Genomic DNA, 23370 nt, shown 5'->3' with positions numbered 1-23370 from the left:
GTATTTTGAAATTTGCGCAGAAAGAATTTCAGAGCAATCAACAGTTGGGGGATTGTAATAGACTCCCATTAACAATTTATCATTAAGACATTCAATTTCAAGTAACAAAAATTCGGTAGAACTAGTATCACGTACGGATTTTGATTTTTCGACAACTCTGCATTGAAGGCCTCTCTGTAATAAACGCAAATGCCACCTCCGTGTCTATTACGATCATTTCGTATCAAGTTGTAACCATCAATTGCGATTAAAGAATCAGTAATAGAGGTATCAAGCCATGTTTCAGTAAAACAAACAACATCCGCTTTACTATCCTTGAAAACTCGTCTTAATTCTTCAAGTTTAACTAAATTTCTTGCACACAAGCTTTGTACGTTGATTTGACAAATGTTTAGTTTAGTATTATCAAAGATTGCATTTACAACAGCTCTTGTTATATATTGGTTAGCTGAGGCATTTCCAGTTGTTGAACTAGCCATTATAAAGGTAAATCGAAGGACGGCGCAAACCTAACCTGTACACAACAACAGAATCAGATTCAACATTTGAGAAAATAAACTTAATTCTAAAACTAAAACTATAATTTTTAAATTGAAAAAGCATAGAAACATATCAAAGAACTCCTCCAAAAAACTAGTGAATGGTGCTGGCAATAACTCACTCAGAGGTTAGGATCACAGTAAAGAACTTTGATCAGCACTGAATCAACGATAGCCGCCCGCAGGAAGGAACCAGCAAACGAAACATCACATCGCCACGTCAGGAGGGCAGCAACAACCGACATCTCAGCACCAACACAGCAGCAACAACAGCAACAGGCCAACATCGCAAATGGTCCAGGATCCGACAATCCAGATTGCACGGGGATATACTCGTCTCAGGGTCCACCGGAACTTAACTTTCAGGAAGGGGAATCAAGGATAACTGGGAAACGGATTCATAGGAGAAACTTGGGAAGGAAAAAGAAAAGCGTAAAGGGAAAAGGGTTTGTTTTGGAACAGCCGTCAGTGGCCTCCACTGGCTCGGGGTTCAGCTCGCCCCTACGGAGTAACCACTTAACCTACCACGTCCTGCGCACCCTACGGAGTGACCGCAGGACGCATTTGGTCAGGCGACCGACCCACAAGGAGTCGGGTTTCTCCTACGGCTGAGTCCTCTATCTCAGCGACACTTGGCTTGTGTCACCTACGGACTTTTAATGGTTATTTTTTTGTATTTTTTTGGCGTTTTTTTTTTTTTTTTTTTAATTTTTTTTTTTTTTTTTTTTTTTTTTTTTTTTTTTTTTTGTTTTTTTTTTTTTTTTTTTTTTACTTTTAGGAGAGGAAAAAGGAGTCAAGGATAACTGGGAAACGGATTCATAGGAGAAACTTGGGGAAGGAAAAAGAAAAGCGTAAAGGAAAAGGGTTTGTTTTGGAACAGCCGTCAGTGGCCTCCACTGGCTCGGGTTCAGCTCGCCCCTACGGAGTAACCACTAACCTACCACGTCCTGCGCACCCCTACGGAGTGACCGCAGGACGCATTGTAGAGGCGACCGACCCACAAGGAGTCGGGTTTCTCCTACGGCTGAGTCCTCTATCTCAGCGACACTTGGCTTGTGTCACCTACGGACTTTTAATAGTTATTTTTTTTTGTATTTTTTTGGCGTTTTTTTTTTTAAATTTTTTTTTTGTTTTTTTCTTTTTTTTTATTTTTTATTTTTTTGTTTTTTTTTATTTTTTATTTTTTACTTTTAGGAGAGGAAAATGGAGTCAAGGATAACTGGGAAACGGATTCATAGGAGAAACTTGAGGAAGGAAAAAGAAAAGCGTAAAGGGAAAAGGGTTTGTTTTGGAACAGCCGTCAGTGGCCTCCACTGGCTCGGGGGTTCAGCTCGCCCCTACGGAGTAACCACTTAACCTACCACGTCCTGCGCACCCCTACGGAGTGACCGCAGGACGCATTGTAGGTCAGGCGACCGACCCACAAGGAGTCGGGTTTCTCCTACGGCTGAGTCCTCTATCTCAGCGACACTTGGCTTGTGTCACCTACGGACTTTTTAATAGTTATTTTTTGTATTTTTTTTGTGTTTTTTTATTTTGTTAATTTTTTTTTTGTTTTTTTTGGATTTTTTTTTGCATTTCTTTTTTTTGCATTTCTTTTTTTTTTGCATTTCTCTTTTTTTTTTTTTGCTTTTAGGACGGAAGAAAACATGGGGGAATTTTGGGGATTGGATACAAGGGAAGAATGGAAGGAAAAGAGTAGCTTGTTGAAAGGGATTATTTGCTGCAGGATCTCAGATGTTCAACGGTGTAGCAAGCTTCAGCAGGACCTCCTCTAGACTTGACGTGGACAACTCCATCTCTGCTGAACACTTGCTGGATTCGACCTTCTTTCTTCAGCTTGATAGCAGCAGTACGGATTTCGCGATCTTGGGGGTTAGATTCTCATTGATGAAAATGCGGTTCTTGTTGTTGAAGCCGATGTGCTCGAGGTTGAGGTTCCTTAGGCTGAGGTACTTGCTGTAGAAGGCGTTTCTCGTTGCGAATGGCGAACTGGCACAAAATCGGCGGCGCGGATCCGGCAGCGATGGGGGGCTTGGCCAAACGTTTGAGATCTACCATTGGGACATCGAGTGGATCGTATGCGAGCTTAGCTGCGATATCACGGAAGACAGTCTTGAGATTTTCCGTCGGTGAGTAGGGTACGCCGGTAATGATGAGGTCCTGGTACTTCTCGACCCGTCCAATCCAGTTTGAAGCGAGATTCAAGTCGGCGCGCACTTCTACAACAGCTTCCGAAAGATCATCAATCCTTGCAGTGCACTCCGTCTTCAGCTGCGAAAGTTGCGTTTCCAGTCCATCGATGCGTTTGTCGAAATCCTGCTTGAACGAGTCCATTTTGACTCAATTTTGGTCCAAAGGTCTTCCAGCGACATTGTTGGCACAGAATCCTTGTTAAGTTCTTTGCGGGATCGTTTGTTTTGATTCCCATTCTCGAGTTCGAACAGTGATGCCAGTGACGGCACTGAGTTAGAGCGAGTTGAGCGGTTACTCATTATAGCAGAGCACTGGAACTCAGAGAGACTTCTGAAGGAGTATAGCTTGTGGCGTGCTGGCTGAGTTCAACTTAATGATTTACGAAGTGTAAACATCAGCACAAAAAGTGAAATTAAATAGAGGCAAACACTAGTTCAGCCGAGAGAGCAGCAACATCACATTTCACTGAGCTTCGTTAATTGATATAACCCTCCGAGTAGCGATAAAGTGGAACTTTTGCACCAAAATTCACTAGATTTTGAAGGAGCACACGATTTTTATTTACTCAACACACATCCCTTCAGGAACGAATGTTTATGCACACCCTGAACTACCACATTCATACCGTCCAGCGTGTACAAATAGGGGGGTCTTTCTGTGTATTTTTGGATGCGTTGTATGGGAACTCGTGCATGGAGAAATACGAACAGGTTGGCGACTGCTTGAGAGAATTTTCGGTGCTCGTTAGATTTTCATTGAGAGCACTATGGATACATTTTTTTTTCATAAAATTATTTTTAGTAGGTCCTTTTCGGTACTGGGACCTGGTCAGGACCGAGTCGGCTTTTGTAATTACATTTGACTTAATAATTACAGAGGATCTTGTGTGTAAATGTTAGTGGGAGGGGAGCCGACATGGATACAAATGCGCTTGGCTGTTCCATGATTCCAAGACGATTTGGCGTGTTCGCTCAAATATTTTTGTATTTTTTTTAATTGTTAAAAATAGTAAAACGGCTTGTTGCTTCCAAAAAGCGGTTTTATCTGAAACAAAGTTATAAATAGCTCAGTTAAAAGTGAGCAGCAAGTTCATCGACAGATATGCAAAATAATTTGGAAGAAAATAGAACAAAATCTTTACATGTTGTTTGTCCAAAAACAAAAATCAAAATAAAGCTTAAATAAGCTGTCGTAATAATGTCTACTTGGTTTGAATTCTTGAGTTTTGATCGTTTAAATTTTTTGGGAAAATTTTATTAAGTGATGTTTTTTATTTTATTTTTTGTAGATTTATATTGAGATATGAGATGCAGTAAAATAACAAAAATCACAGATTTTTTATACTTAACTATGGCAATTATTTTTTATTTGTGGCTATCAATTCAAAATTTGTTATATGCTTAAATAGCCCATTTTGAAAATCAATGCAAAAATAAACGTTAAACGTTCAATCGATTGCACGAGCTTTTGTCAAATGAAAAAAATAATTCTCATCGATATTATTTTTTTTCCTCTAGTTTTTTAGGGAAATTTTGAAGAGAAACGTAAAATACAATTTGTATGGCCTAATTGTTTTGGTCAGGAAACTAGAGCACGTGATTTCAGGATTAGAATGGTCAATATCCGGAACGTTTGCTTAGTGAGGATTGAGATTAATGAATTATTTTTGCTTTAATCTAATCCAATGGAACATAAGAGAAGTCATTCTAAATAAAACTCGAGGGAAAATCCTGTGGTTGGATTACGCCTCATGTTTCGATTTAGCTTTTTTATTTACAAAACAAGCTAATTATAGAAAACTACAATGTAAAAAGTATTTCAATTTCACACTTCTTAAAGAATGATAATTGCTGTAATTTGGAAGAGTTACTATTTCAATAAAAATCATGTGATTAACAATTCTCACAATAATTTAGCAATATTATCATCTAATTTCTCTTTATTATGTTTAAAAAATATTTTTTAAATATGATTGAGCTAAAAAACTTGAAAATTACTGAAAAGATTGTTTGAACAGGTAAACATTTTGGCCACGCGTCGCCTCTGGGCATTGTGTGTCAGCGATCAAATATCGTTTTGGGAAATGATCGCTAACAGAAAGTTCTATCGACTATCGAGCAGTCCCATTCAGTGATAGCTCCATTTCAAGCCTTGATCCTCAGCGACCTCGGAATTGACTGCAAGGAGCTCTGTCATTCTGAAATCGAGCCAAACATTTCATTAGGGCACAAAACCAAAACGTAAACATTCGGGATTATTCCACTATTCCATTCATTAGGACACCTACATGCCCTCCAAGAATCAGATTGATAACAAACAATTTCCTATTGAAAAATCAAAAACTCAAAAGGGCCCATAAGAATGTTCACTCCGAACCAGAAAAAGTTCAATTGTGCCCTTTTCTTTTCGTTAGTTTTTCGTAGTTGAGGAACTTTCTACGTTAAAAGTGAACTTTTCATCATTCTTAACACTAATTCACTTCAAAACAACGTTTGGTTTACGTCTCACCAAAGATTTCTGCAGAAAAAAACTTCGCCGAAACACAATATTTAATACGGTCCCGCGGATGCTGTTCAGTACACATTTGAAGAATTTTTATGTTTCACATGCCTTATTCTCACCATTCGATCACAAAACTTCACCAATTAACATAATGTTCGCTGAATTCCTCATTATTTCTAACTGAACAAAAGGTCCCATAAACATCATTCAACACAACAATCGGATGACAGCACTTTAGTGCCCTTTCAATTCTCTTCGAAATTGCATTTAGAAAGGGCCCATTATGCACAGCAGTTGAAAGCTAAAAGGGCCTAATAACGAGATTTTTTAAATAATGAGTTTTATTGCGAAAATCAACATAAATTAAAAAGCATTCAAGCAGAGCTGAGGAAAATGATGTGTTTTATCGTATCATAAGTAAAAATACCATCAGCCAAGCTTTTTAAATAGGAATTGAAACAAGTTGTGCACTTTTGCAAGCGATTTTCTCGAATCGCGATTTTGGTTTTGTGCCCTAATGAAATGTTTGGCTCGAAATGGTGGGTCGCTGGAAGCAGCGCGAGAGCCTATCCCCACCTAATAATTTATTTCTGTAACTTTTACACAATCCTGGCCTGATGATGAGAAAGGCAAATCCTTTATTCTGTTCGTCACATAAGTGTATGCGTTTTGAAACAGTGCCGAGAACAAAAAGCTCCCGCCACTACCCAGCTCACTCCCACCATTCGGCATTATTATTACGAGCTTTCACATCCATCTTCCGGATCACTGCCATCCATCGCGCCCTGATGCATGGCATTTAAATCCGTCTACCCATGATGGTCTTTTCGTCACAAGTGGGACCAACCTACAATGTCGTACGCGTGCGGCTAACTTGGGAAGAGGAGGAAGAATAAGAAGAAGCAATGATGTATGGCTTTTATTGTTCCTGCCAAGGAACTCATTAAATGCACGATGATTTTGCCTTAAGGATCCGCCAACTACTTCGCGCTTTATACACTGTTTTTTTTTACAAATGTGACTGTTTTTAATCGATGTGAGAACTTTCGTCAACATATTTCTACGTTTTTCCCAATTTTAATCAAACAACATGCCAGATCCCAGGGCTAATGCCGTGGATCGACCTTGAAAGAGGGACGAAATGGGGCTTCTTGTGGGATTTGTGTATTGTCACGATGGCGCTGTGGGAAGCTGAGAGAAACCACCACCCACAATCACCCATCACGGACAAGTTAAAGTGTGCAAAAGGAAACGAGAAAACTGTTAGAGGGGCAAAAAAAACTAGTGGAAACTGTGCTCTTATCCGTCAGAGCGCGATTCAGTGCTTTTTCATTCTGGAACCAGTAAAGCTCAATGAGTGGAAACGAGATTTGCTGGAAAGTTGATTTAGAGAATTTTGGGAAGATTTAACCTTTTTAATTTTGTAATAAAGTATCAGCTAAGAATTTTGCACAAGAATTTTAAAATGTGTATGAATTAAATCAAACCTAAAAAATTCCCCAAAAAATACATATCTATGAAATTGACACATTTTTTGCTCGATTCGTCACGACTGTCTGTTTTTTGAATTTTTGAGACCAGGTCACAGACATAAACACACGTAGTATGGAACAGTCGTCTATCTCTACGTGACACTCCATTAAAGCTTCCGACCGTCAAGAGTGCTCGGCTGGAGGAGTTTCAAGTGCTTCGTCGTGTCGTGCCTATAATTAACTGTGTGTGTAACGCGAAGCGATCGAACTCTTCGATGTTTCTTCTTGACATATTTGGGTGCTCCTTTCTTGGGTGGTTCAGGAGGTTTGATTCATGCAAGACTTGGTATCAGAAGCGTAGACAAGTTCATGACAATTTGCTGGCTAATACATTTTGAAGTAGTTTCATCGGGGTTCATATTTTTTTTTTTTTTTGAATAAAACATGGTTTTATGAAAAAAAAAATATATATCTGTCAATCTGTGACTACATTCTTAGACGTCCCTCGGTAGTGTACAGAACTGGTCCATCTTTGGCAGCACCGTGTCGTGGAACGAGACGAAACGCCACCATAATACCCGGAATCACCACCACCACAACCATCAGGTCCCCTTTCCGTGTAGCTTAAGTTTGAGCTTTTATCGGTGCAGAAACACACGCTGCTGGAATTTCCGATTGAATGCCTTAATATAAAACGTTACTTAATCCACCTTTAGGTGGTTGGTGCCTTCCTCATATTCATAAAGTCAATACATTCAGTAAAAATAGCAACATTCCCCCTTAACATGTTTAACAAATCAACTTTATTACTCATTTCTTTTGATATGGTTCGCAGACCATCAATATTTCTGGCTCATCGGCAAGGTCTGATAAAAAAAACCTATCCAACGATAGTTCGCATGGAAGATTCAGACAATATTTTTATCACAATATCTGAAATCAAACCTCTAAAAAGTGTATAAATAACACTTAAGTGCCAATAACTTTTAATAGGGTTGTCAGATCCTTGATGTTTTAGGCTCATTTGAAAGGTCTTTCGATTATCTAACTAACGATGGGTCGCATGATGGACCCGGACATCATTTTTACTGAAATATCTGAGATCCGGCCTCCAAAAAGTGTATAAATAACACTTAAGTGTCAATAACTTTTGATAGGTTTGTCAGATCCTTGATGTTTTAGGCTCATTTGAAAGGTCTTTCGATTATCTAACTAACGATGGGTCGCATGATGGATCCGGACATCATTTTCATTGAAATATCTGAGATCTGGCCTCCAAAAGGTGTATAAATAACACTTAAGTGTCAATAACTTTTGATAGGTTTGTCAGATCCTTGATGTTTTAGGCTCATTTGAAAGGTCTTTCGATTATCTAACTAACGATGGGTCGCATGATGGATCCGGACATCATTTTCATTGAAATATCTGAGATCCGGCCTCCAAAAAGTGTATAAATAACACTTAAGTGCTAATAACTTTTGATAGGATTGTCAGATCCTTGATGTTTTAGGATCATTTGAAAGGTCTTTCGATTATCTAACTAACGATGGGTCGCATGATAGACCCGGACATCATTTTTACTGAAATATCTGAGATCCGGCCTCCAAAAAGTGTATAAATAACACTTAAGTGCCAATAACTTTTGATAGGATTGTCAGATCCTTGATGTTTTAGGCTCATTTGAAAGGTCTTTCGATTATCTAACTAACGATGGGTCGCATGATGGACCCGGACATCATTTTTATTGAAATATCTGAGATCCGGCCTCCAAAAAGTGTATAAATAACACTTAAGTGTCAATAACTTTTGATAGGATTTTCAGATCCTTGATGTTTTAGGCTCATTTGAAAGGTCTTTCGATTATCTAACTAACGATGGGTCGCATGATGGACCCGGACATCATTGTCATTGAAATATCTGAGATCCGGCCTCCAAAAAGTGTATAAATATCACTTAAGTGCTAATAACTTTTGATAGGATTGTCAGATCCTTAATGTTTTAGGCTCATTGGAAAGGTCTTTTTAATACCTTTCTGAAAATGTATAACATGACAGGGTTTCTTACAAAAACCACCCTTTTTACAATCTTCCGGACATGCGCCAAAATCGTTTTTAGCATAACTTTTGAAGTACTTTACTAAACTTCATAATTTTCAATAGGGACTTATGGGACCCCAAGACGAATCGAATGAGACCAAAACGGTCCAAATCGGTTAAGCCAGTGCTGAGATAATCGAGTGCATATTTTTTGGTGCACAGACCCACATCCCTACACACACACACACACACAGACATTTGCTCAGAATTTGATTCTGAGTCGATAGGTATACGTGAAGGTGGGTCTACGAGGTCAAATTAAGAAGTTCATTTTTCGAGTGATTTTATAGCCTTTCCTCAGTAAGGTGAGGAAGGCAAAACGGCGTAGCGAAGGTAGCGGCCTCTACAGGTTGGACGATTGTTCGCAATCGAAAAGGTGAAGAATGTTATGCCAAGTCGACACAGTTAAGTTTTGATAGTTGAAAAAATCGAGCCAAACATTTCATTAGGACACAAAACCAAAACGTAAACATTTGGGATTATTCCACTATTCCATTCATTAGTACACTCCCTACATGCCCTCCAAGAATCAGATTGATAGCAAACAATTTTCTATTGAAAAATTCAAAAACACCAAAGGGCACATAACAATGTTCACTCCAAACCCAGGGTGACCACTCAAATTCCATTTTCAAATTCCCGACTTTTTTCCAGACTTTTCCAGAATGCTAAAAAATTAGGCATTTCTTATTTAAAGAATGATTTCAAACAAAAAACTTCCTATAAGAAAAGTCTATATTAACCACCGAAAAAAAAAATCTCAATGAATTAAAAAAAAACCCAAATGTAGGTATAGAACAGGTAACAACAAATAAAGAATACTTCAAAAATGTAATTTCATTATTATGATTCAGAGTAGAAACACAAACAATTAGTCATTGAAAAAATAATCAAAAGTTCAACAATACTTATAACTTCCATGGTATTTTTTAAATTTGCAAACGTAAAGTTTTTGATAATTTTGTTTAACTTCATCATCATGACCCATAGGGTTAAAGTTCCCCCAATAAAATCAACAACATCACCATATTAAATCAAAGAATGATTAAAACATAATTGCAGTTATTATTCGTTAAAAGGATTTAGAAAAATTTCAAGGTATTCGTAAAAGAAAATGTTTTTGCCAAGTTCCCTTTTTAATTTTGTAATTTTTGATATTGATTTTTTTAATCAATGTCAATTTATCGGTATGGTATGCAGTATTTAACTGTTTTTTTTTTAAATGAAAATTCAGTTTTATATGATTTTATGTTTTCTCACTTATTTTAAGCAAAAGTTAAGCAAAGCAATAACTCAAAATTTCCTGGATTATTTTTTTTTGCAATTTCAATATTTTCTTTATGTTTTCAAAACGTAAAAAAGTTTTTCAATTATTGTGGATTTTATTCGATATGTATTTAAGTTTTCCGCAAACTGAAAATCAAGCATTATATATGGTGGGTTATTTACCCATACTCACAAAAAAAAGTTTAAGGGTAAAATTTGGAAAAAAAAATATTTAAAATTACTTAATGAATTTACTTAAACAATTACAAATATTTACAAGAAAAAAAACATTGCCAAACTCAAGTTTAAATATTCAATTATGTGACAAAATGAAATAGAATCATAATTCTAAGCTGGCCATTAGGCTCTATTTTTATATTAGTTTTTGATTAACTTTACCTCTTGTTTTATGAACAAAAATTAATAGCGATCATTTGATTCTCCAACTCCAATATTCATAAAGATTTTGAACGTCTTAAACAGCTTTTCCATACTCAAATATATTTGAAAATTGTACAAAATATCACAAAATTATTCAAGAGTTAAAAACTAATTTTCAAACAAGTATGCTCAGAATTCCCGACTTTTCCCGACTTTTGACAAAAAATCATAAATTCCCTACTTTTTCCCGATTTTTGGCGGATTTTGGCGAATTCCCGACTTTCTCCCGACTTTCCCGATTTCCCGACTTGAGTGGCCACCCTGCAAACCAGAAAAAAAGTTCAATTGGGCCCTTTTCTTTTTCGTTAGTTTTTCGTGGTTAAGGAACTTTCTATGTTATAAAGTGAACTTTTCATACATTCTTAACACTAATTCACTTCAAAACAAAGTTTGGTTTACGTTTCACCAAGGATTTCTGCAGAAAAAAAAATCGTCGAAATACAATATTTTATACGGCTCCGCTGCTGCTGTTCAGTACACTTTTGAAGAATTTTTATGTTTCACATACCTTATCTACACCATTCGATCACTAAACTTCACCAATTATCAAAATTTCCGCTGAATTCCTCATTATTTCTAACTAAACAAAAAGGCCCATAAACATCACTAAAAACAACAATCAGGTGACAGCGCTTTAGTGCCCTTTCAGTCCTCTTTGAAATTGCATTTAGAAAGGGCCCATTATGAACAACAGCTGGAATGTGAAAAGGGCCCAACAACGAGATTTTTATAAAATTATGAGTTTTATTACGAAAATCATCATAAATTAAGAAGCATTGAGGATAATGATGTGTTTTATCGTATCATCAGTAAAAATACCACCAGTCAAGCTTTCTTTGCTTTCTAGGAATTGAAACAAGTTGTTCACTGTTTGCCAGCGATTTTTTTCGAATCGCGGTTTTTGGTTTTGTGCCCTAATGAAATGTTTGGCTCGAAATGTGGGAAACTTGGAGCACCTTGGAGGTTTCAAACTATTCAATTATAACTAACAGTTCTTTGTATCGATCTGTGGGCCCAACATTTGAAATTATTCTAAATGTTTGAATAGGATTAAAATTTAATAAAATAAATTTAATTTCTTTCGAATGCACGTTCATTTCAATGCATCTTTTAAAACCTTTTCTTAAAATGGTGTGAAGGAGGTATCAGACTTTGGCAAACAAACCTGCACTTTTTTGTGTTTGGCAGTTTGCCAAACTCGCAAACAAATCCAAATGCATGCAGGCTGACGTTTCCGCAAACAAACAAAGCAGGCAAACTGTCAACAAGTTTGTTTGTTTGTTTGACAAAGTCTAATACGTCCTTGAGTAGATTGAATCGCAACAGGTTAAAAATTTTCTACACCTGCTACAAACGTCCACGAAAGCGCATTGTACATTTTGTTTTCCTAGAAATCACAATTTGAGTGAGTTCAAGGTGGTAAAAAAGCAAGTTATCAACCACCTGATAACAAGTGGGGGAAGTGCTCTCCCACACTACCACGACACTTGTATTAGCGCAAAAGTAATGGATTGAAGTCTGGAGAGGATTTGTCGTATCACTTGGCGATAAAGTGAAGAATGAATGCATAAACAAATAAAATGTCCAAAGATAAAACGAAGATGGAAAAGAGTTGTTATCAGGTTTTCTTTTCTTGGTATTTCAGTTTGACGGAGTGAAATTATACAGATTTGTTTGTTATAGTTCTTCAATACTCAAAATTCCAAGTAATTAAAAAAAGTAAAATCTTTTGGTTTAGATGTTAGCAGTATAAGGTTAGACAAACCCTTTAAAAAGCAGCTTTAATTTCGCTGACTCAAGTGGGTGCGAGAATGGGTTGCTGTCCGCCAGGATGGACACAGTGTAAACACACCCCGCCCGTTAACGTCAAAAAGCGAGGGCCACAAAAATTTCCCAATAGACCACCGCCGTAGGGTTGGGCTGGGTTTAGTTTTTCCCTGCAGGAGTTGTGGAAAGCTCCGTGTGGGTGTGTTAATGCTGTCACTCTTCATACCTGGTGAAAACTCATTTCACACCATCTCTCCAAGCTTGGTAAGGGGAGTGTACGGCACAAGTGCATGGATAAACAGAAACACAACGGAGCTGTTTGCGAACATGCTTCTTGACACTTCTTTCGGGAGACGTCATCTGTCTGGGACGGCGAGCCCGAGGACACATACACATTCCTGGACTTAAACGACTTGAGCAGATCTAATTCGAATTTGTTCTGTGGATAGAAGAAAGTTCAAGTCCGTTGGGACTCTCTGGCGAATCGATTCAACAGACGTGGAAACCGATGCCAGAGCCATCTTTATTGGGTGATTTTATTGCAAGATAATTTAGACAAAAGTCTACAATTAGATTGCGCTTAGTATGCAAATGATCCACGTGCTATTCCACACAGGCAGCACTGAATTATTATTCTCCAGCAACAATTTGCTCACACTGCCACACATAACTGTGAACGCGTGAAACGTCGTAAAACTTTTTATGCAGTGCTGACGGGAACGATGTTCTTGGTTAAAATATGGAGATGCACAATCTCGCAGTATTTCTTTTTTTTAGATGAGGCTACATTATGATTGTGATGTTTTCATTTCACTCCCAGAAAACATTTTGTTTCACAAGTTTATGCTGATTTGGTAGAACTTTTTCTGAAGTGAAATTTGCATAAATATTTAAGGCCGAATATACATGAGTAAATAAAAAAATTCAAGCCTGAACGGCATGAACAATTTTCACCAGATATCCGTTAGTCAGAGCGGCCCATTCAACATTCCCAAGAAAATTTTTATTGAATCTCTTTGAATGACTCATAGGGGCCCGTGGTGTAGGGATAAGCGTGGTTGCCTCTCACCCAGTCGGCCTGGGTTTGATCCCCGAAAATCCCTGTGGCATTTTTCAAGACGAGATTTGTCTGATCACGCCTTCCGTCGGATGTGGAAGTAAATGTTGGCCCCGGTCTAACCTAGAGGTTTATATCGTTAGCTCAATCCAGGTGTAGGAGTCGTCTCCCTCTGGGTCCTGCCTCAGTGGAGTCGCTTGTAGGCAGTTGGACTCTCAATCCAAAGGTCGTCAGTTCGAATCCCGGGGTGGATGGAAGCTTAGGGGTGTAGAAAAAGGTTTGCAATCGCCTCAACAATCAAGCCTTCGGGCACCAAGTTTCGAGTAGGAATCTCGCAATCGAGAACGCTAAGGCAATGATGTAAAGCGAATAATTTGATTTTGATTTGGTAATCAACGAAATAAACATTAATTAATGACTTAAAAACGTTGAGTTGAATGTTCACATTTTTTTTTTTTTTTTTGGGAGGGTGATCCAGCCGCACATCGTTGATGTCGAAACCTCTAAACTGGGCCCTCGTCCTGTCACGTCCGTCAGTAGTCTTGTCGTACATTACAACTAGAATCAGATCTGCCAATGAATTAGTACACTTCGACCAAATAAACACTGACGCTGTATGGATCTGACTCTAGAATAAATGCACAGTTGTGTGTTATTCATAAGTCCAAAATGTTCAATTATTCGTATAAGTCCAAACATTCATTTGCGGATAACTACCTAACTTGAATTGAATACAAGATTTAAAGCAACCTATCCGAAAGCTACTCTTATCTCAAATCCCCGACATTTTAATTATTAACCAAAAAACGTTTCTTTTAAAACCTGTCTGGCTTCTTTAAAAAAAAATAATAACAGTTGATATTTTGCAAGTCGTGAATTGAAAAAGAGACGACCATTTGTTCGTCAGAATTCCAGTAGATCCTCGATTCGCAACAATGGTCGATACAATCATAATCCGACAACCGTTAGTTCAACAGATCAACGAATTTAGTCCGATATCATTTCACTATTGATTGATCGAGACTCTATGAAAATTTTGACAAATTAGAATGGTTTTTATGCTACTTGAATGAAAATCACCGATTCTGATTGAATTACTAAATTCACTGTTACTAATTTTGTCCCTAAATAACTAAAGGCAAAGTATAAAAAGTTGATATTTATAGTTAAAATCCTAAATTCTACAAACACTATTTTTTAAACCCGCATCCTAACCTGACACCCACATTAAGATAGGGAAAAATCACATATGTAGCGGTTCATTGTACAAATGTGATATTTCCACTATCAGAGAACCTCCTTGTCTCGATGACAGCTTACCGGCCATCGATTAAGCCCTGAGACTACGCCAAAGTGGGTTCTCGCAGCATGAAGTGGTGTCCATGTGTAAAAATGGAAGCTTCAGCAATATACTGAACACTTCGATTTTAATTCCACATCGAATCAAATCATACTCTTTGCCAAACAAGCATCAAACCTATGACACTCATTATGACAAAGCCCAGGGGAAAAACGTTGAGTTGAATGTTCACATTGTAAAAATAATCAAGATACATTAAACAAACAATTCTCTTCAAAAATTGAAATTATATTATTACATATTTTGAAGACTTTATACTCTTTAAATTTGATACTTAAAATATGTATAATCAGTTGCAATACTTACACTTTATCGGCGAGTTCTCGCACCTTCCACATGCTGATAAATTTATCCATTTTGTGTGATTGATTGTCTTCAGGGTCGCCTCCCAAACTTGAAAACACACAAGCTCCGGAAGGATAATCCTCTTCTACACGGCGCGCGCTACGCAAGACCCAATTTATTCCACCAACTCACTGCCCTTCCAAAACAACCCAAATTTAATTCTGACGTTTCACAAAACAACCTTCCCCTGCTTCTGCTTCTTCTTCTCCAGCTTGATAGCTTTTACTTCACACACACACACACACACTGCCAGCGCACACCTTGAAAGCGAGCTAAAACTTCCAGCAGGTCACTTGCTCTTCCTGTCTCACTCACTCCCTGCTGCCACCACCGCACCTCTTTCGCGAAGGTGTTGAAAAAGTAAGATTCTACCCTGTTCCAAACCCCCTTGTGTGGGCCACACAACCCGTTTGCCACAAACTACACCGACGGCACCGCGTTCCGCGACGGATGTTCCGGGGTTGGGGAACCGATTTCACGCCCAAAAAGTGCTGGAAATTCCAGGTTTTTTTTTCTCTCGTAGATTGCTCAACGGCGATGAACGACGACGATGACGGAATCTGACTGCTGGCGAACTGAACTGACGAGAGGAGAAATCTGAAAACGGAGTGTCACTTTTGAGAAGCACAAACACGCAAGCAAAAAGAACTCTGACAGCAGGGTTGTCAGATTCACCGGGTATTTGATGGAAAGTCTGTATTTATATTTTTACGGATTTTTAAGTTGAAATAGGGGAATTGGGTACTAAAGTCCTATGTCAATTTTTATGTACAACGGTAAAAAACACGATTAAAAACCATTTCTGATCACTTTTTTTCATTTTAATGCAAATTTTTTTTTGACAAGACAACATTTTTTCGATGGATCAACTATGGTCCCCTTGGAACGAGCTGTCAAGTAGGAGCTTTTCTGTCAAGAAGGACCGCGAGGTTAATTTTTCAAAATTGATTTAAAAATCCATTTTAAACTCTTTGTGCTCGTACAAAGGGTCATTGTACTCAGAAAAGTAAGCTTTATCGCTGTAAACAATAATATCAGCAATCTAAGCTTCATTTTAGGACCCATTCAAGCAAAACATTGTAAAAGGCACGTTGTCGATTTTAAAAACATTAAGAAAAATCAATTTGAAGTTTGGGAAAAGTTGTTGAAATCCTATTTTAATAGAACTGTGAGAATTTGAAGAATTATTCCCTTAAAAGAGGGAAAACTATTACGTATACATTGCCTAATGTTCAAATTTACCAACAAATGATTTTTATTCGAGAAAATTCATAAAAAAGCAACATAGACCCTGCAATAAAATTTGTGTTCCAAGCGATATGTGTTGGCCCTTTGCGTTTTAATACCTTTGTAAACAGTGGCAGTTTCACTTTCCGTTTTGGCCCCAGGCCAAACACGATTCTGTTTTGTTTATGTTTATGCTTTGTTTGTTCGGCCAGTGGCCAAAACAGAATTAACCAAAACAAACTTCACTTTTCTTTTTGGCCTTTTGCAGCGAATTTAGTTTTTCGGTGTTTTAATTTGATTTTTGAGGTCTTTGAATGATTTTTGTGATATTTTTTGCAAAAAAAGAGATCGTCTGACACCTAAAGCTGTAGGCAAAGTGGTAGGTGCAATAAAGTAGGGATTTTTATCCCTCAAGAATTGATTCTGAAGAATCAGAAAGAAGTTCCCGTTACTTCACGATAGTTCTCACCACTCCCCAAGGATCAAAATAAACGCAGGTAAGTCTGATAGCATTGTAAAGTGTAGTTGAATGCCCTGTTAACATATCAATGTTTCAGTAGGAGCTGTGAAAAATCACGAAGTCAAAGTGACCAAACTGTCAGGAACTTGTTGCTGCCGAAGCAGGGCGGTGGAAGACGCCCGCTTGGTGATGTACGATTTGCGCTTGGCTCTAGGCTTGGCCGTAAAACTATTTCCGCATAAGTTGTCTGGACTTTCCTGCGGGCTGTGCAACTGTTCGTCGTTTCCGTGTTCAAGTGGGCCAGGTTGATGATCGTCCTTTCCGACGCAACCGTAAGTGAAAATGTGCTTCGTGGCAGGCTTTGCACGGCATAGCTACTTCGTTGCATCACGGTCGCTTGTTTTTTTCGCAAAGGGCCATACTTTGTTTTGATTTTTGTTTTGAAACGGCTTTGTGTTTGTCTCTAGCACTAACACAATTTCAAAACAAAACAAACCAGTTTCCATATTGACCCTTTGGTACAAGGGGTCTATGTGGAGGATGAAAACAAACAAGATTTCATAAACTTAGGTCTTTTGCAAAACTGTATTTTTTTCAACTAACAATCTACTTTTTATACTTTTCTCGATATGTAGTGATAGTTAACGACTGAAAGCATCGTTTGCAGTAAAAATCCCGTTTGTTTACATTTTGACTTTGGACCTTTTACAATGTTTTGCTTGAATTATACCCATTTTAATCAGTCTAAGCTGTTCGACCAATTGGGTCCTAAAATTAAGCTTAGATTGCTGATATTATTGTTTCCAGCGATATAGCTTATTTTTCTGAGTACAACGACCCTTTGTACGATCACAAAGAGTTTAAAATGGATTTTTAAATCAATATTGAAAAATTAACCTCGCGATCCTTCTTGACAGGAAAGCTCCTACTTGACAGTTCGTTCCAAGGGGACCATAGTTGATCCATCGAAAAAATGTAGTCTCGTCAAAAAAAAATTTTTTGCTTTCAAATGAAAAAAAGTGATCAGAAATGGTTTTTAATCGTGTTTTTTACCGTTGTACATAAAAATTGACTTAGGGCTTTAGTACCCAATTCTAATCACTTTTGCAGTTTTCCGCTTTTGAAGCAAAATTTCAGATAAACCAACAATGGAGAGTTGCTTGCTCACTTTTGTTTGGACTATTTATTACTTTGGACCTGTCAAAAACACTTTATGAAAGCTGTAATTTATGATCAAAGTGCTGATAGGCCGATAATACAAATAGGCTGAGAAATGGTATATTTCCCCTACATGCACTTAAGTTTCCAATCTGGAGTTTTTTTTTTTTTTTTTTTTGAAAAGGCCCAATAAACCAAATTACCAGTTTTTGCTTCTTGGGTGTTTTTGAAACCGCCTTGAGTCAGGGGTATTAAAAAACACCCAAAAAGCATAAACTGAAAATTTGTATTATTGAACCTTTAAAAAAACGCCAGAAATGAAGCTTAGATTGCTGAATTCGACGGTAACATTTCAAAAGGCATCATGTACATTTTGACACTTTCTGGGTTATGGCCTATCTACAATCACTTAGCTTAGAAAATTTCACTTAGCTTAGAAATTTGAATCAATGGAAATGAATCTGAGTTTCTACAATGGAAAAGTAATCAAATTAGAAACTGACGTTTGGTTTGGAAAATTTCAAAATCCACGGTAAGTTGACGTTTCCATATCAAAGGTAAACAAACAACTGCATAGCAACGTATATCAGCCCAGCAAGTTTTCTAAGTTGATTGTGGATGACGAACGTAAGTTGCAGACTTTCCTAAGTAACTACTTTACTTAGATGTTCTAAGCTAAGTGATTGTAGATAGGCCATTATTGCATATTCTGAAAGTACTCCTAATAAGCTACCTCTCCACCAAAAATAAGCAAAAGTTACTTCAGTAAAGTCTGTTTAATAATGATTTTAAATAAAGTAACACAAACAAAATCTCTGCCATCAGCAGTCCCTGTTTATATAGTCCTGTCAACCTGTCAAACAAAAGACTACGGCGAAGAAAAACGAATCATAACAAAGCGTTTTTCATCGTTTGTTATCATTAGAACATCTTATTTTGCTTTGATATTAAAATGGGAATTGAAAATGGATGCTCAACATTCAAATGCGTTTTTCTCAAAAAGGATGGTGTGTACATGATGCCTTTTGAAATGTTGGCATCGAATATTATTGTTTACAGCGATAAATATTATTTTCTGAGTACAATGACCCTTTGTACGACCTAATAGAGTTTTAAATAAATTTTGAAAAATTCACCTCGTGGCGAGCCTCGCGGTCCTTTTTGACAGAAAAGGTCCTACTTGATAGCTCTTTCCAAGGGACCATAGTTGATCCATCGAAAAAAATGTTGTCTAGTCAACTTTTTTTGCATGTACAGAGATCGAGCAGTTGTTTGCAAACATAACCGAAGTAGATATATATTTCTTATATATTTTTTAAACAAATCGTAACCAATATACAACAAGTTACAATTGAGTACTAACGCCCTATGTAAATTTTTATGTACAACGGTAAAAAAACACGATTAAAACCATTTCTGATCACTTTTTTTCATTTTAATGCTAAAAAAATTTCGACAAGACAAAATTTTTTCGATGATCAACTATGGTCACCTTGGAACGAGCTGTCAAGTAGGAGCTTTTCTGTCAAGAAGGACCGCAAGGTTAATTTTTCAAAATTGGTTTAAAAATCCATTTTAAACTCTTTGTAGTCGTACAAAGGGTCATTGTACTCAGAAAAATAAGCTTTATCGCTGTAAACAATAATATCAGCAATCTAAGCTTAATTTTAGGACTTTTAGGACATTTACAAAAAAATCAAGCAAAACAATGTAAATGGGCCAAAGTCGAACAAAGAATTTATCCTGCTTACGTCAGTGATTGAAGAGAGTGAAGAAAAAGTTGATGTTTTAAGCGGCGGTGTTATAAATTCTGTAACATTTTGAATAGTGGACAAATCTTTTCGCACTCTTCGGCAAAGTTGATCCCTGGAACACGGGCTGTACGCTTTTAAAAAAATATAAAAATCATTAAGAGGCTCAAAACTGGCAAACACAAAACGCACCGATTGTTCGGGTTAAATCCCATTTAAAATTCAAAATCAAAGCGCCAGGTCCTGTCGCAACCAATCAAGCTCATATTTGGGATTCAGGCACAGGGTTTCATGCCCTGAAATGCCCGCAGAATTGACCCGTTTTGTTACATCGTAATGTTTACATTAAAAACGACCAGGACAGACTCTTTGTTTACACTTAGGCTTTGGCCCATTTACATTGTTTTACTTGAATTGCGCTTTTGTCGTTAAAAAATTTAATCTGCAATTTCAGTTGATTGATTTCTAAAGAAATTTGGGAGTTATTAATCTATGCAAAGTAGAATCTTTGCTTAAAAACACCACCAAGGAACCTTCTAGCTGAACGAGCGTGCCGCTGTAACATAACTGAAAGAAGTAAACAAACTTTGTCCTTGAATCCTTTTTTTTATTTTTGTTTCTGTCATCTGTTCTGAATCCTTTTGGAATCGTGTGTAGCCCTCGCGTGTATGCCGAAGACCATCGGTTTCCAAGCCGTTTCATCCAGTTCGACCCGGAACAGCAACAATCCGCACCGCCCACCGAAATGGCCGATGCATGCGAGGTATGTGGCCTGAACGAGTTCACAGCGGAAGCCGGGTTCTTCTACTGCGTCGAGTGTGGCACCAAGTCCCAACGGGGCCAGGAAATGGTCGACGAGTTCCACGAGGGTGCGGACCAGGGCCCAAAGGTTAAGATCTCGGCCAAACCCAAGAGTGAGTTGCTTTGCTATGAAGTGTGGGGGTTTTTGATTTCACATTTCGTCCTTTTTGTAGAGAAACTGAATCGGATCACGAGCTGGGAGCAGGCCAACTACATCCTGTTGGGCTACACAGATTTGCTGGCAACGCTCGGGGCGGGAGCGAGCTTTAAGATGACCGTGCTGCAGCTGTGGACCACCTACCTGCGCCGGATGGAGATTGCCTTCTTCGACAAGGAGGCGCCGGAGTTGCCTCGACTTCCGGTGTTTTACCATAAGGCGTAGGTTTTTTTTTTTGTTGGGTTTGTTCGTCAATTTTGACTAATGTGACATCAATTCTAGGGACGCCGAGATCATCTACAACCGCAAACGTGCCCCGTCCGTCCGCAGCAGTGGTGCTAGCAGTGCCAGTTCACGCCGTACGGGTACGTCGTTGTCTACGGTGCGCAGCAGCCACTCCGTTTCGCGCCAGCTCAGACAAGAGCAGCGGGATCTGCTGACGGCGGAGCACGATTCGTTTTTGGCAAGCCAGCGGTCGGATGTGAACCGGTCGTTGCACGAGCTGTCGATTCGATCGCTGAACGCGAGTAGATCCGGCGCGGACACGGACGAAGAGGAACGTGGTAAGCCCAAGAGGATTCGATACTCGCGGGTGGCGAAGAAGCACATGAAGAGGAAGATTGGGGTGCAGGAAGAGCACATTGATAAGCATGAGCATGATTTGGATGGGGAGATGACTTGTTGCAGTACGAAGGAGTTGTATTTGCCCAATGGACGCAAGATGTTGCTGGAGGGTAGGAGTGGTAAGCCGCAGTCGTTGACGCGATCGCTGCTGGTGTCGATGTTGGGTATGGCGTTGAATGTCGATCGGAGTCAGCTGCAGTTGGCAGATTTGGTGCGGTTGAATCGGGAGGAGCACATCCCGCACGCGAATCTGATGCAATATTTGCCGGATGAGTTGGACCCGGACTGTTACACTGATACCATAAGGCGACTGCAGGCTTCAGCCGTGGGCAGTCATATCGAGTTACGTGAGACTACAGCGGATTTGTCCATGTTTATGAAGGTTAAAATCGTTACTCCTGATTGGCATGCGCTGTGCAAGCGTTACTTGGCGGAGTTGTGTCTGCCGGCGGACCTGATGATCTACATTGATCGACTGTTGGCGATTTTTCCGCCGCAGCTGAAGTTTAACGAAACAAAAAAGATTCCGAATTATGAGGGCCGAGCGATGGCCATAATTATTTTTGTGTTGAAGCTACTGTTTGGACTGAACGACTCTACCGAAAAAAGCATTTCCAAGTCGGCAGCAAAGCTAAACCGGCGGCTCACCGCACTCGGCACTTACAAGCCGTTGTTTGTGTTCACCGAGTGGGCTCGGTACGTCGAGATGCGCAAAATTATTCTCAGCCAGGTGAACCATCCTATCAACAGGCAGGTCGCTTGGGAGTCCGGAATTAGTCCGGATCCGACGCTGTTCATCGACAGCAATTTACGCAAGAAACGCAACGTTGATTCGTTCATGGTCAACAAGAGAATCGCAAGTGCCGCAGTGATTAATCTGAAACAGGTCGTCACGCAGGTTGTGGACACAAACCATCGACAAGCAGGAACAAACCGCACCGATGGACGCTCCAGCATCGACTTTGAAGCCAGCCTGACGCCCTTTAAGTCCTACCTGGAAACATTCCTGCTTGCCTACGCCAAAGCCTCCCCCGTGCACGTGCCTGAGTTTATGTATGTCGACCACTCCGATCGCACCGTTATTCCCTTCATCGAACCAGCCAACTTCCGCGAACAGCTGACGAAGCATCACCAGATTCGTCTCATCATCAAGCGGGCCAAATCGGGTCGTGACAAGTTCCACTATCAAGAAAATCCTCCTAAAAATCCGGAGCGTAAGAAATGGCATAACAACGTCTCAAAGGTCACTATCATCCCGGAAGACCCAAACTGGACGCTGAAACGAATCCCTCCACCCTTGCTAACCCACGAAGAAATGCTCGCCAAAATCATCATCGAAAACAGCGTCGAAGCGGAACAAACCCGCCTCGTCGCTCCGCCCCAAGCCAGAATACCCGACGAAACGTCCTTCCTCTCGGAGTCGCTCTTCTCCTCGCAAACATCCGGCGGTTCCACCGGGTCGTCCCCGTCGAAACCCTTCTCCTCGTTGACGCTGCTCTGTCCCAACTACGAGTGCTGGCTGCGGCAGTACTCGGAAACCGAAGCGACCCAGGCGTCCTTTGACAAGCAGGTTGCGCACATGCTGCCCGAGAGCTTCCGGCTGGTGCTCGGCGAGTGTGCCCGCGTCGTTGAGAACAACACGCATACGCTGTTTGTGGAGCTTCTTCGGGTGGAGAACTACTTTTGCTACGCGGTCGAACCCGTCGAGCGGTGGTTCTTTACCGAGATGGGGGGTGAGGAGGAGGAGGAGGTGCAGCCGCATGAGGTTAAGGTGCAGTTTAGGACGGAGTTCAGGTCGAAATTGGGGGAAAAGTTCGTGGAGGATGTCATTCGGGCTTACTAGCTGGGGTTGATTTGTTTTTACAGGTTTTTGTTTTCTTCGAAAATTACGACTGAATAAAGAATTATTGTCAAGACTTCAGGAAAGGTAGAAAACTGTTTAAATCCATATCCGAATGCCAAAATTTTAAAATATTTTAACGTAGAACACGTAGAAACACAGACAAAACTTTGTTTCTTCCCACTGAGCCTTAATCGAGTCGAGGCTCGAGCCAAAATAGGGTCATAAAGCCCTAGGTCAATTTTTATGTACAACGGTCAAAAACACGGTTAAAAACAACTTCTAATCACTTTTTTTTTCATTTTAATGCA

The 23370-nt window shown here is 39.2% G+C and overlaps 2 protein-coding genes across 2 annotated transcripts in view; one reads left to right on the top strand and one right to left on the bottom strand.

Moving 5' to 3' along the window:
* The window catches only part of LOC6046294, a 31154-nt gene extending 15496 nt beyond the window's left edge, over window positions 1-15658 (bottom strand). The window contains 1 exon segment of the mRNA XM_038250233.1: window positions 15003-15658. Within this exon segment, the coding sequence (XP_038106161.1) occupies window positions 15003-15052 (50 nt within the window). The 5' untranslated portion in view covers window positions 15053-15658.
* A 4581-nt stretch (window positions 15659-20239) lies between these two features.
* On the top strand, window positions 20240-23151 carry LOC6048420 (TATA box-binding protein-associated factor RNA polymerase I subunit B). The gene is made up of 3 exons (XM_001865308.2): window positions 20240-20551; window positions 20612-20816; window positions 20878-23151. Exons 1-3 carry the CDS (start codon window positions 20383-20385, stop codon window positions 23060-23062), a joined length of 2559 nt encoding a protein of 852 aa, XP_001865343.2. The 5' UTR covers window positions 20240-20382; the 3' UTR covers window positions 23063-23151.
* Window positions 23152-23370: the final 219 nt, after the last annotated feature.

The sequence above is a fragment of the Culex quinquefasciatus genome, chromosome 1, assembly GCF_015732765.1.
Source record: "Culex quinquefasciatus strain JHB chromosome 1, VPISU_Cqui_1.0_pri_paternal, whole genome shotgun sequence".
NCBI lineage: Eukaryota > Metazoa > Arthropoda > Insecta > Diptera > Culicidae > Culex > Culex quinquefasciatus.
The sequence above is the reverse complement of the archived record's forward strand: the minus strand, read 5'-3'. Positions and strand labels throughout refer to the sequence as shown.

Excerpts from the sequence above, each read along its gene's own strand:
- LOC6048420 (XM_001865308.2), top strand. The coding sequence starts at position 20,383 with ATGGCCGATGCATGCGAGGTATGTGGCCTGAACGAGTTCACAGCGGAA. Across the intron at positions 20,552-20,611 it reads GATCTCGGCCAAACCCAAGA|AGAAACTGAATCGGATCACG; the intron begins GTGAGTTGCTTT and ends TCCTTTTTGTAG. Across the intron at positions 20,817-20,877 it reads CCGGTGTTTTACCATAAGGC|GGACGCCGAGATCATCTACA; the intron begins GTAGGTTTTTTT and ends CATCAATTCTAG.